Here is a 12,379-nt window from a genome sequence, read left to right as displayed (position 1 = left end):
TGGCCCTCTGCAGAACAGCTTGTTGGGATGGCTCATGCAAAAGAGGGCAGATACTTTTCTTGTTATGAAGAATAACTGGCGATTTGACTTTAGGGAATTGTATTTGAACACTTAAAATATTATTACATTGGAGGCAAGAAATCAACCTGTAGAAATAGCCAGGTTTCCAAATACCGACATTAACTCTGGGTTCAGATTTTCAAGGGACACTCTTCTCCCTCCTGCTCCCCTTTCCCCACAATCTTTAATTTTACCTGCTCCTAGCTCTTTCCTTACTAGAGAATGGAATCTCAGATGCTCCTGGCAAACTCTGTGTTATTAGTACAGCATGGCTTTCTGTTATTAGATTGCATTTTATTATTTCCTTCAGCTCAGCGCATACCTGTTATTGGAGGACTCTCCCTGTGGGTTGAGATTGAAAGATGCTGCAAATGATGATGTGCTTTTATTATTTTGGGGGGGGGGGGCTTGTTCCCTCGCAGCCAGGTGAGAGACCTTATGGTGGGCAGGCTGAAGGACAGGCCTGCATTACTTTAGACTGTCAGAGCCCAGCATCCTGGAATGACTGCTTTTGTTTGCCAGAGGCAGCTGCTGTGCTGTTGACTTGAGGTGCCTGTCTGGGTGAGGAGATCAGTAGGCGTTTAGGATGGCTATCCTGGCCTCTTCGCACAGTGGGTCTAGTTTACCATCACCTCCTAGGGAAATAGATACAATTTTCCTTTGACCAGCTTTCTGTACCATTTCTTTTTTTTTTTTTTTTCAACGTTTATTTATTTTTGGGACAGAGAGAGACAGAGCATGAACGGGCGAGGGGCAGAGAGAGAGGGAGACACAGAATCGGAAACAGGCTCCAGGCTCTGAGCCATCAGCCCAGAGCCCGACGCGGGGCTCGAACTCACGGACCGCGAGATCGTGACCTGGCTGAAGTCGGACGCTTAACCGACTGTGCCACCCAGGCGCCCCTCTGTACAGTTTCATGTCATGTAAGACATGTACGATTTCCACTAGAAGACAAGTCTCAAAGTACACAGTCACTTAAATTGTTAACTAGCCTTCGACAGAGTATAATAACAGCAAAAACTTTTACTTCTGAGCAGAGTGTGGTATGTGCGATGCCAGCCTGCCAGGTAGGAAGCTCTCCAGGGCAATGAAATCCCTAGAATGTCACTGATAATGCCATGCACTGAGGGCATGTCGACTCTAATTGTCTTAGCAAGCCTAGGTAGAATAATCAAATGGAACAAACCTGTTTTGAAGGCAAATGATAATAAAACACACATTGTTAAAATGTGAAAATAAAAAGAAAGAATAAAAGAAAACCCCCAAACCTATTACCCCTAAGTGCCTGTTATATCATTTGAAATCTGGGGCTAAAACTTCATTTTTCTTTCTGTCCCTCTTTTGTGTCCAGTGTTCCAGGAAGGAACCCAGAGCATCAAGCACTTTGTGTGGTTTAGGATGTGCTTACTCATGTACACAGGGCTTTGAGTAAGAATTTAAGACTCAGAAAAAAAGTCCAATTTGAATCTGGTCCTAACCCACTGGCCACTTCAACTAGAAATCGAGCCCACTTCAGAGAAGGCAAAATGCTGCTTGGGAGCAGAGCAGTGCTGAAGGACTTACCAAATTCCAGGTCTTTGATGTTGCAGTGAAAGACGACTTCTTCATTCACCATGAGTTCTACCACATTCCAGTCTTCTATCTTTTCTAGGATGACGTTGTGTCCATCTCTGGCCAACACAGCTGGAAAAGATGGAGAGGAGTGTGGGTGGCATGAGGACAGGCTCTAGATTAACCTGCCATGCGGATGTTCTCATGGATGCCAGCAGCTGGCTTGGTTTCCAGTTGCCCGTGGCTATAACTCCAGTTGCCCTGTTGGGTACCTACCTGGTGCTGGCCCGGTGTGCCCTCACCTTTTCTGGAAAGCACAGCCAGAGACCTGAGCAATTCAGGTTTTGGTTGCAATTTGCCCCAGACCCATAGGATATGTGGAAATAGGAGATGTCTCTAGGAAGAGTTTTTGAACTTTTTTTTATAGAGATGATACTCAGTGCTGGAGGGGATGGGGGGAATTAGGTAACTTCTTATCCTGCTGATGGAAATAGAAATTGGCCACCTTTCTGGAGTTAATTTGGCAATACAAGCCTCAAAAGCCTCAAAAATTTTTAGAATTACAGAATAAACTCTGGCCAGGGGATATGCGCTTATAAGAAAGCTTCCTCAGGAAAAAACAAAACAAAACAAAACAAAACAGAAATACAGGCAGACTTTTGTAACGAGAGGTTCCTTTCTGCAGTTTTATAATAGAAAATACTTTGTATAACCTATTGTTCAAATCATAAGAAGATGATAGGTCCATATGATGAGTTTTTTTCTGATCATTTCAGAAAATGTTTATTCATTTTTTTAATAGCAAGAAAAATATTTGTAATATGTGCAAACAGTCAGGGTACCTGTATAGCATATATGAAAACACATCTTCACTACTAATTAGAGTATGTATATGTAATAGGAAAAGAAAAGAAATATTCAGTGGTTATCTCTCTGGTAAGAGTGTGTGAAACTTCTTTGTCTTTATTCTTCCAGCATTTTCCAGATTTTCTATACTAAGGAGAAATAAAATGCTTTTTATTTTTTGTTTTGTTTTAAAGCTAATGAACTGAACTTTTATTCACACCTTTGGAAGTTGCTTTTTGGTTATCACTTCCCTAGAGATGAGCCATGGAAAAGTTGTTAGATCTATTCTCTAACGTGGAAACGCAAAAGTGTAGGAGTTTAGGAGAAATGATGTGCATGAACAGCATGGGATTCTGTTTTCTCTAACATGTCTGTCCTCTGTTTTCCTGACATGTTCACCTTGTAACATTGGTGGTAGAGTCGGTGTGCTCAGTCACCATCTTTGGTAGTCTTCATGCATCAGTGAGAATTTTGGTTAGGTTGGGATGAGGAATCCAATGAAGGGCGTGTTTTTTTTTTTTTTTTTTTTTTGAGTCTTAGCATTGCAATCAGTCTTATGTGCAGAAAAGCAGACAATTATGTCAGTTAATTGCACTTAATTACAGAGACAATTGCTGCTTCAAAATGTTGGCGTGTCCACTTCTTCATCTTTCAATCAGCTCAAGAACATCCAGCCCCAACTGTGAACATTTTAATTGCGTGATTTTAATTTCACTTCTGGAAAGGAACTTCAGAGAGTAACTCAGTGAGGATCTCCATCAACGAGATAGCGCTCCTTGGGCACCCAGCGGGAGCCCTAATTGACCCTGCATCGGCTAACGCCTCTCTCTACGAACACCCGCATCTTTTCCTCTGGCATATTTATGTTATTGTATCCTATTTAAGTGTCTTGTATTAAACATCTTTGGAGGAAGGCACTGAGCTTGGACTAATGCCTTGTTTGGGATGGCCAGGGGACAGTCTAGGAAGCAGAAAGGCAGTCTATAGGCAGAGATTTCTGGGAAGTATACACTCTCCCAGCAGCACCCCATCAGGAGAGGGGATGTGTAGCCTGAGAGGGAAAAGTTGCAAGTGAGTGGGTAGGGGGCAATTTGGCCTCCAGAACCTTGGCTTTGCCTTGTCAGAAGATGTTCCTGGGAAATGTACTTCAATTTGGTAGGAAGAAATCAGGAACAAAACAGCTTCTCTGTTCCAACCCCATCTCTGGAGGCAAGGTGTTACCTCTATACTACTAACACACAACAGCGACTCTCTAAGGCCTGGGGGTTCTGGAGAGAAGGAGGCACAGACTGTGTCTGGAGTTGCTCACTGTAATGCAGTGTAAGTGAGGAAGGGCTCTGCACGAGGAGACCTGGGAAGGCGCACACCCTTCGGCAGTCCACAGACCTTTCCTTTCTCAGAGGGCAGAGCCCTGTCTGAGTCTCACATAGCATCTGGGTCTGGGGTTACTTTTATGAGAAAGGCAGCGCTCTTTCATGGCAAAGCGAATCTAAGAAACAGGATTTGATGTACCAAATAATCCACCCTGTGGAAGTGGGGGTGCCAAATAATGAGAATCTGCCTCCTACTTGAGCAAATCAAGCCCTACAGGAGAGACCCTCTTAAGACAGCATACCACTTCTCACTTCACTTTCTACATGGTTCGCAAAGCATGGGCTCTCGGGGCCTTTAAGGGAGCACATCTCCCTCACTGACCCTAATCCCCCCAACCCAACCCCACCAGATGCTTGGTGTTAATATAGCTTGTTAAATAAACAAACTCAATTCAATGGTGCTGGGAATCTCCAATGACTCTCTTGGATCTTGAGTGACCTAAGTCTGATTCTTATTAAAGCGATGAGCCACCCCAGACCCCACATCATATATTCCCCCACAGGATGCCTGCCCCGTTGTCATCAGTCTGGGGTGTGTTGAGCCCAGCTGTAGGGTGGTCAGTGCGGGCTTAAGGGATCAAACCTGGAGAAGCACCAGAATTCCTGCAGTTCATCCAAATGCCACCTCTCTACATGGAGGACCCATTCTTTCCTACGAGCTGCTGTGGGGTTGTCTATTCAAAGAAAGGTCAGATAAACACACTCCATGCAACAAAGTCTTTCCAAAGGCGGTAGCTAAACTCCAGCATAAATCAACCAGAAGCTGTAAGGCCACCCGCAGAATGCCTGCCTCTTTGAAGTGGCACATCATCCTTCAAGGGGGATCTGGGTAAGCTGAAGGGAAACAGAAAAGCCTCCCTTTTCTCAGTGCTGGCGGAATTGGGCACCATCTGGGAGGGATTTAAACACTGCTAGTTAGGAAGTCAAGGCAAACAGACAGACAGACATCTCCCCCTTCTCTGCTGGGCACAGATGAAATGCCTATGACCATTGATGTGAGCAGCTAATGCATAGCTAGGGACAGGAGAATGGCACACAGGGTGTTGTCGCTAAATAAGCATAGATCCAATTTTTATGGGTTGGTTTCAATTCCTTTTAGTTCCTTTTAGCAGCTCATTTGGCAGACTTAAGGACAGTAGACAAGGAGCAACCATGGTCAGGAGATCACTTAGGACTTTGGTTAAGCATTACATAGTTTAGTTTCATTAATATTGAGTTCATAATAGAGACATTTTTGCTGAACCATTATAACTTGTGGGTAATAAAAAAAGAACAAAAATTTTCAGATTCCTTAAGGCACAGTAAGTTCAGGAAATATCAGGCATATTTCCAAAGCCAGCAGGACTTCAGGAAATGATAAAGGGCTATGATTTTTAAAGAAACATACAGAATTCAGATGCAGATTTTACAGATGGGGACCTGTGAATGCACCACTCTGCTTGGTGTGATGTTACTATTGACTCTAAAGTGGTGGTGGGAGTGTGGAGCAGAACGGGGTCGCGGGGGTGGGGGGGGGACCAGATACTCCCTGCTTTGCTTTTGTTAACACCCTGGCATTTGTCACCAGTCCTCAGTGAATGTTGGCTGCTGGTACGATATGAATCATCATTCAGGGATACACAAACTAACTTTAAACATCAGCCACCTGCTGATAGCTTGCAATGTGCTTCTTCAACCATAAAAATTCTCCCCTTGATCTTGTCAAGATACTCCTTCCCCTCCCCTACTGTGGGAAGAACTGCTTGTGCCCTTGGCTTCCTCATCTCTCCCTACATCTTAACCTCCTGCCAATGAAGGCTTCAGCCCACCTTCTCTTGATCCTGTGCTCTCAGAGGTGGAGAACCATCAGCACATTCAGTGGCTCACACAGTTCTCCCGCCCCTCTTAGTAAACTGATAGTCTGACTCATCTCCTTTCTTACTTCTTTTTTTAAAAATGTTTTTATTTATTTTTGAGACAGAGAAAGACAGAGCATGAGCAGGGGAGGGGCAGAGAGAGAGGGAGACACAGAATCCAAAGCAGGCACCAGGCTCTGAGCTGTCAGCACAGAGGGGCTCAAACTCATGGACTGTGAGATCATGACCTGAGCTAAAATCAGACGCTTAATCGACTGAGCCACCCAGGCGCCCCTCTTACTTCTTTAAAATACTTCTGCTGGAAAAAAATAAAGAAACTACCCAAAACTATTTTAAACTCTAAAATTTTATCAGATTAATTTTTTTTAATGTTTACTTTTGAGAGAGACACACACACAGAGTACAAGCGGGGGAGACGCAGAGAGACAGGGAGACACAGAATCCGAAGCAGGCTCCAGGCTCCACACTGTCAGCACAGAGCCTGATTCAGGGCTCGAACTCATTCATGAACCATGAGATCATGACCTGAGCCAAAGTTGGAGACTTAACTGACTGAGCCACTGAGGCACCCCATGAATTTTTATCAGATTATAAATGTGATGCAGACCCACAATTTTTAAAAAACCTTACAATTATAGGACAGAACATTTTAAATCACCCATAATTCTTCCTCCTCCCCCCCACTTTGTCCTTTTCAGTGGAAGTTGGATCACAGTGTACATGGAATTCAGGAACACACCTCACTCCCTTAACGTCATGTCGTGGTGATCCAGTTCTGTCAATATATACATGGACCAGCTGCACTGCATTTCATGTGACAGCTGTACTGCAATGTATTCAAGCTGGTCCTTTCTCCGGTTGTTTTCAATTTTCCACTATCAGCAAGAACATTGCAGGAAACATTCCTGGGCATCCCTCTGTGTACATGTACAAGTTTATGTATACATGGGAGAGACTGAGAAATGGAATAGCTGGGTTCCACAGTATATGGTTAAATTTTAAGACATGGCCAAGTTGGCCTCTAAAGTTCTGTACCATTTTGCCTTCCTATCCCAAGTCTCTGAGAATATTTTTTTCTATGTCCTTCATTAACCATGAATTCACCTTTACTAGAAATGACTCCTATTTAACAGTTTGGTGCCCAGTAGCCATTTTCGTCTTGAAATCATCTCACTTGCCTCTGTCTCTGGGGTCTCTCTTGCCTCTGCGCCCCTCAGAGGGGCCACTGCCAAGGTCCTCCTGTTCACCGGTTCTGTCTTTCCTTGATTTCTCTCCAAGTCTCACCTCCTGTGGATCCAGTGTTCAGCTCCATTCAGGTTAATTTTATTTATTTAATGCTTATTGACCCTTAAGATATGCCTGGCACAGTTCTGGACACTGGGACACAACAGAGAACAGGGCAGACCAGAACCCCTGCTATCCTGAAGCAAACCTCCCGGCAAACAGGTGAAATGTACGTTTCACCTAGAAAAAGATGGAGTCTTGATCAATGAGGGCCTAGAAAAAGAGTGTGCTCAAACTTATGAGCACTAGGAAGAAGTAAAGAAGGAAGGAAGGGAGATAGGGAAGAGGCAGGCAGAGGGAGGTGTTGACGTTTTTGATAGGGATGCTCAAGGAACGGCTGTTGATGAAGGTGACTTAAGAAACACCCAGAGGCTGCGAGGGAGTGAAGAGTGAGGACAATGCAGGAATCTGGAGGAAGAGCATTCCAGGTGGAGCAGCTGCCACACCTGGAGGTCAAAGTGCACCAGGGGTGTTCAAGGGCCAATGAGGAGGTCGGCGTGGCTGCAGCTGAGTGACTGAGGGTACAGAGTGTGTAGTGAAAGAGGAAACGAGGTCAGGGAGGACACCTATAGGCCACTGCAAGCCTTTGACTTCTCCCTTGAGTGAGCTGGGAGCCACCAGGATGTTCTTGGAGGCACAGGCCATGCTAGACTCAAGTTTAAAGGCATCACCCGGCTTTGGTGCTGAGGACAGACTGCAGGGGACAAGGGTGGTCACAGGGAACTCAGCAGAGAGATAGGGGCACTTATCCAGGCAGGAGATGATGGTGTTTGTGATGAATGTGAAGCAAAGAGAGGACAGAAATTTGCCTGCAAAGTTTTTGGCCTGAGTAACTAAAAGAACAGAGCTGTGTGAACTGAGAGGGAGAGAATGCAGAGGGGCTGGTGTGGGGTGGGTATTAGGTTTAGAAACTTCGGACATATTAGTCTGAGATGCCTACTAAACACCCCAGTGGCAATGAGAAATCCTGATGGGAGAGAGAAATTTGGGAGCCATCAGCACATAGATGTAATTTAAACTCATAACTGCTTCTGACTCAAATCTGCCTTTGTCTTTCCCCTGAACTTCAGAACGTAATTTCTAACCTCTTAATATCTCTTAATAATTAATCTTTTCTCACTTCTCCTCCCTAAATCTCTTCCTTGAGAATTGGCCTCTTTTTTAAAATTTTTTTTTTCAACGTTTATTTATTTTTGGGACAGAGAGAGACAGAGCATGAACAGGGGAGGGGCAGAGAGAGAGGGAGACACAGAATCGGAAACAGGCTCCAGGCTCTGAGCCATCAGCCCAGAGCCTGACGCGGGGCTCGAACTCACGGACCGCGAGATCGTGACCTGGTTGAAGTCGGACACTTAACCGACTGCGCCACCCAGGCGCCCCTGAGAATTGGCCTCTTAAGGCACATCCTTAATCTCATGATTCTTTAGCTCAAGAAACTTTGCTGGCTCCCTGTTGCCAAGGGTAAAATAGTCGTGACTCTTGTGACCATCCTCCAGCCAGACCCAGCGGCTTGCTGCTCCCCAGCTTGCCCCATGTGGCTCCCTCCTTCCCTTCCTAGTAACCCCGTGCCCTGAAATAATAAGAACGAATGCTTGTTGAACATTTACTATGTGCAGGTATGGTATTCATGACTCTGCATTTTCCCACTGGAATCTCACATCAGCGAGGTAGGGATCTGCTCCCATTTTACCAATAAGTAAACTGAGGCTTGCAAAAGTGAAATAACTTGATCTTGGCTTTGGCCACAGAGCTACTAAATGGTGGAGACCCATTCAAAATTAGATTGGTTGGACTTCAGAGTCCTTGCACTTGACCTCTGCTCATGCCATTTTCTCTGCCAACTGTGCCAAGAGCGCAAGTAGGAGACAGGTGACCAGTTGATCCATGGGATTTGTGTACAAACTAGATGGGAAGTATCCCCTACTTCAATACCTATAATTTGTAGGTTATAACAAAATGTTTATGTATTCTCCTTTAATATAATTCTTGGTAGCGAAATGATCTAGTTGGACTCTATATAGTCATGCTTGCTATGGCAGCAGCAAGAAACATAATTAAAAAGGGTCTGCAGGCATCAGCACAATGGCGGAGTAGGCACTCCAAACTCCCATTCCTCCATAGAGACATTAACGTTCTGTTGTCAAAAAAACAGCAGAAACTGTCAGAACAAACTTTGTCAGAACTCTGGAAAACAAAGTTGGCAAAAGAGTAAACACTGGGTCAAGACAAAGCCAACTTTAAGATGCTAAGAAAGCTTTGTGGCATCTTTACTTGTCCTTGCCTCACCTCCTCCCTCACTTGCTGGCAGCCTTGAAGATAATAGCCCTTGTCCCCAGTGTGGGTCCTCGTCCCCATGTCTAGAGGGAGCAAAGCAAACCATGTTTTGCAAATTCCTGTTTGTCTGTTCCTCCCTGTCTGGGGGCTCCCTAGGGACTGGCACAAGGCCCTCGTCTATGTTTCACCTAATGTGGAACTCACACAAGGTGGAAAAGCTGTGGGCAGCGTGCGGGGAAATGAAAAATGCATAGCTGTCTGGGCAAAAGACTGTTGAGACATACAATAAACCTCATGAAGCCAGGGAGGGAAAGCTGGTGAGAAGTTTCCGATGGGAAATTAGAGCATTTAAAAGCACTGAAGACTGAAGACCCAGGCCTGGGCTCTCTTCTCGTTCTATATGTGATCCCCAAGTCCCTGACTCAGACCATTCTATCTCTAGTTCAGACTTTTTCTCTGAGCTCTAGAACTGCAGAGCTAACTCAGTACCTCCATCTACACAGCTGAAAACACATGAAGTTTAATATGGTCGAAATGGAGCGTGTTCCTACAAATTACAGTCCATCTGTGTTGTCATCTTCAGTGTAGAGCACTTCCATCCATCAGCACTTTGATCAAGCCAGACACTGACTGGATCCAGAGGATATCCTCCTGACCCTCGCCCACCCCTCCACCTCTTTCCTCTTACTTTTTTTTGTCCTTCCTCTTACTTTAATCCACTGCCCCTCTATGGCTGTCCTGGTCCAAGCTACTCTCATCTCTCCCTTGTACCACCCGAAGTCTCTTGACTTGTCTCTTCACTTCATTCTTGGCCCCCTCTGCTCTGTTCTCCTCAGACAGCCACAGTTTGACCCCCCCACCCCGTACCCCCACCTGAAACTTGCATAGGGCCATGCAGGATCTGCCCCTGTCTACCTCTCCAACCTCATCCTTCTTGCAGTTCAACAAATACCTCATTTGTTCATGCTTCCAGCCTTTGTAGTTTCTCTGTCTGGCATGCTCTTTCTTCTCTTTACCTGGTTTTCTCTCCCTACTTTTTAAAGCTCAACTCAAGTATAATTCCAGTGAACAAACCTTTCCAGATCTTCCCCTCTCCCCTCCAATTATAGCCAGTGGCAGGCCCCACTCTGATCACATTCCTCTGTTGGAGGCTCAGCACAACTGTTAACTAGTAGTCAACAATGAGAAGGTCATTTTAAGGACATGTACCTTTGTTTGCAAGTATGTCCCCAGTACCTGGAATAGTGTCCAACACAGATGCTCAGTAAAGGTTTGTTGCATGATTGAATGCTGAAAATGTAGACTCGCCACCATTTTCCAGCCACATGACTTTGGAAAAGTCACTTAATATTCTTGATCTTCTGTTTAAGCAGGATTATGTGATCCTTCCCATTCAAATGATTTGTATAAACTGCCTGGTACCCAGTGGGCTCCCAGTACATGTTTGTTTCCACTCCTATTTTGAAGCAGTAGAAGCCAGAGGAAGATGCTAAGTCATCCTGAGAAAGTAGAAGCTCAGGGAAGACTCTCCAGAGGTTATGGTGCTTGGTCTGGGTCAGCGGAAGGAAGGAGGTATAGGGAGAGGGTACCGCCTGCACAGGTGCTCAGAGGTTGGGGTACGCCTGGGCACACGCAGTTGGGTGGCCCTCTGGCGCTCGGCTGCCCACCTTGCAGGCCCTCTAGGCGGAAGGTGCGGTACTCCACAGACAGGCCGACTGCACTGTATGGCCCATAGCGCAAGATGACTAACGCGTTCTTCGGCATGGCTGCCGAGCACCCAGCCTGCGTGAAGGCGCAATACAGACTGCTAGGCAACTGCTCTGCAGGCCCTTGGGAGAGGGTGTGGCCACGGGGCAGTGGGCGGGGCCAGGGCGGGTAGGGGTGGAACTTGAGGATCCTCCCCACAAGTCCCTTCCTGAGAGTCTGTGTCAGGGATGGGGATGAGGGTTCTTCCTTTCTGGGTGTCTGCCCCACCATCACTGGGGTGCAAGAAAGGTGCGGTGGTAGTTTGAGGCGATAGCCAGGTAAATGCGGGATTTCTACTTGGTATGGCAAGTGTTAGTGATAAATAACAAGAGCCAACATTTATAGCTAGTTACAGAAAGTATTGTCAAGTGACATGCTAAGCACTTTCCATATATTATCTCATTTAACCTTTTTACCATCCTTCTGAAGTAGGTTGTATTTTGTATTTTGTATTTACAAAACTAAGGCTCAGAGGGTCCAGGTAGCCTTCCAAGGCAAGTCAGTGGTGTAGGATGGATTGGAACCCCTTGTAAGGTGCCTATATATATATAGAAGTGGTTTTTGTTTTGTTTTGTTTTGTTGTTTTTTGTTTTTTATCAATTCTGGAAACTGAATTTAAGTCCTTCATCTGTTTTCTGAAAAGTGTGAGTCATTATCTCTTCACATATTGCTTCTGGTCCCATTTTCTCACTTTTTAGGGACTTCAGTTAAATTTATGTTAGACCTTCCAACTGTATTCTTCATGTCTCTTCTCTGCTGTGTTTTTTCAATCTTCTTTTGGACTGTATATGTGTATGTGTTCATTCATTCATTCATTAATTCATTCATTCATTTTTACCTGTAATCCAGTTTACTAATTTTCTCTGTAGCTGTGTCTTAACTGCTATTAGAGCCATCAATATGGTTGGGTTTTTTTTTTTTCTTCAGTTATTTGTGTTTTAATTCTGGAATTTTACTTTGGTCCTTTTTCAAATCTGCTGTGACACTTTCTATACTTTTCAGTTTCTTGCCAAGTGTTTTAGGTTTGAGGTTATCTTCTTGATCATAGTAAAGATACTTATTTTATAGTCTGCATTTGAGAATTCCACTATCTGGAGACCCCATGTTTCTGTTTCTGTTTTTATTTCTACTAGTGTCTGCTTATTTTGTCTAGAGCTCTTGGTTTACTTTCAATGTGTACTGGACATTGTATCTGAAAAATTATTTGTAGGAAGAATTTGAGGCCAAGGGTGATGTTATCTTCCTCTATAGAGGACTTTTTTTTTTCTTCACTGCTTGCCAATTCCCAGTAACACCAGTAACCCAGGATCATCTTAATATGACTTCAGGGCTTATGGTTATCTGAGTCATCCAGATGGCTTGAAACTGGGAGCAGGCCAGGTGCAGATT

General features: G+C 44.8%; 1 protein-coding gene across 1 annotated transcript; it reads right to left on the bottom strand.

Annotated features, from left to right (window-relative positions):
• Positions 1-425: 425 nt before the first annotated feature.
• Positions 426-11,010, bottom strand: CD2H10orf53 (chromosome D2 C10orf53 homolog). Its single transcript, XM_025918410.2, has 3 exons — positions 10,912-11,010; positions 1,624-1,743; positions 426-695 (listed from the first exon to the last, which is right to left on the bottom strand). The coding sequence occupies exons 1-3, from the start codon at positions 11,006-11,008 to the stop codon at positions 631-633; spliced, it is 282 nt and encodes a 93-aa protein (XP_025774195.1). The 5' UTR covers positions 11,009-11,010; the 3' UTR covers positions 426-630.
• Between the last annotated feature and the right edge of the window lie 1,369 nt (positions 11,011-12,379).

Source organism: Puma concolor, chromosome D2 (genome assembly GCF_028749965.1).
Source record: "Puma concolor isolate L17-30 chromosome D2, mPumCon1.1.hap2, whole genome shotgun sequence".
Lineage (NCBI taxonomy): Eukaryota > Metazoa > Chordata > Mammalia > Carnivora > Felidae > Puma > Puma concolor.
Note: the sequence above shows the minus strand (reverse complement) of the source record. Positions and strands in the feature narration are given on the sequence as shown.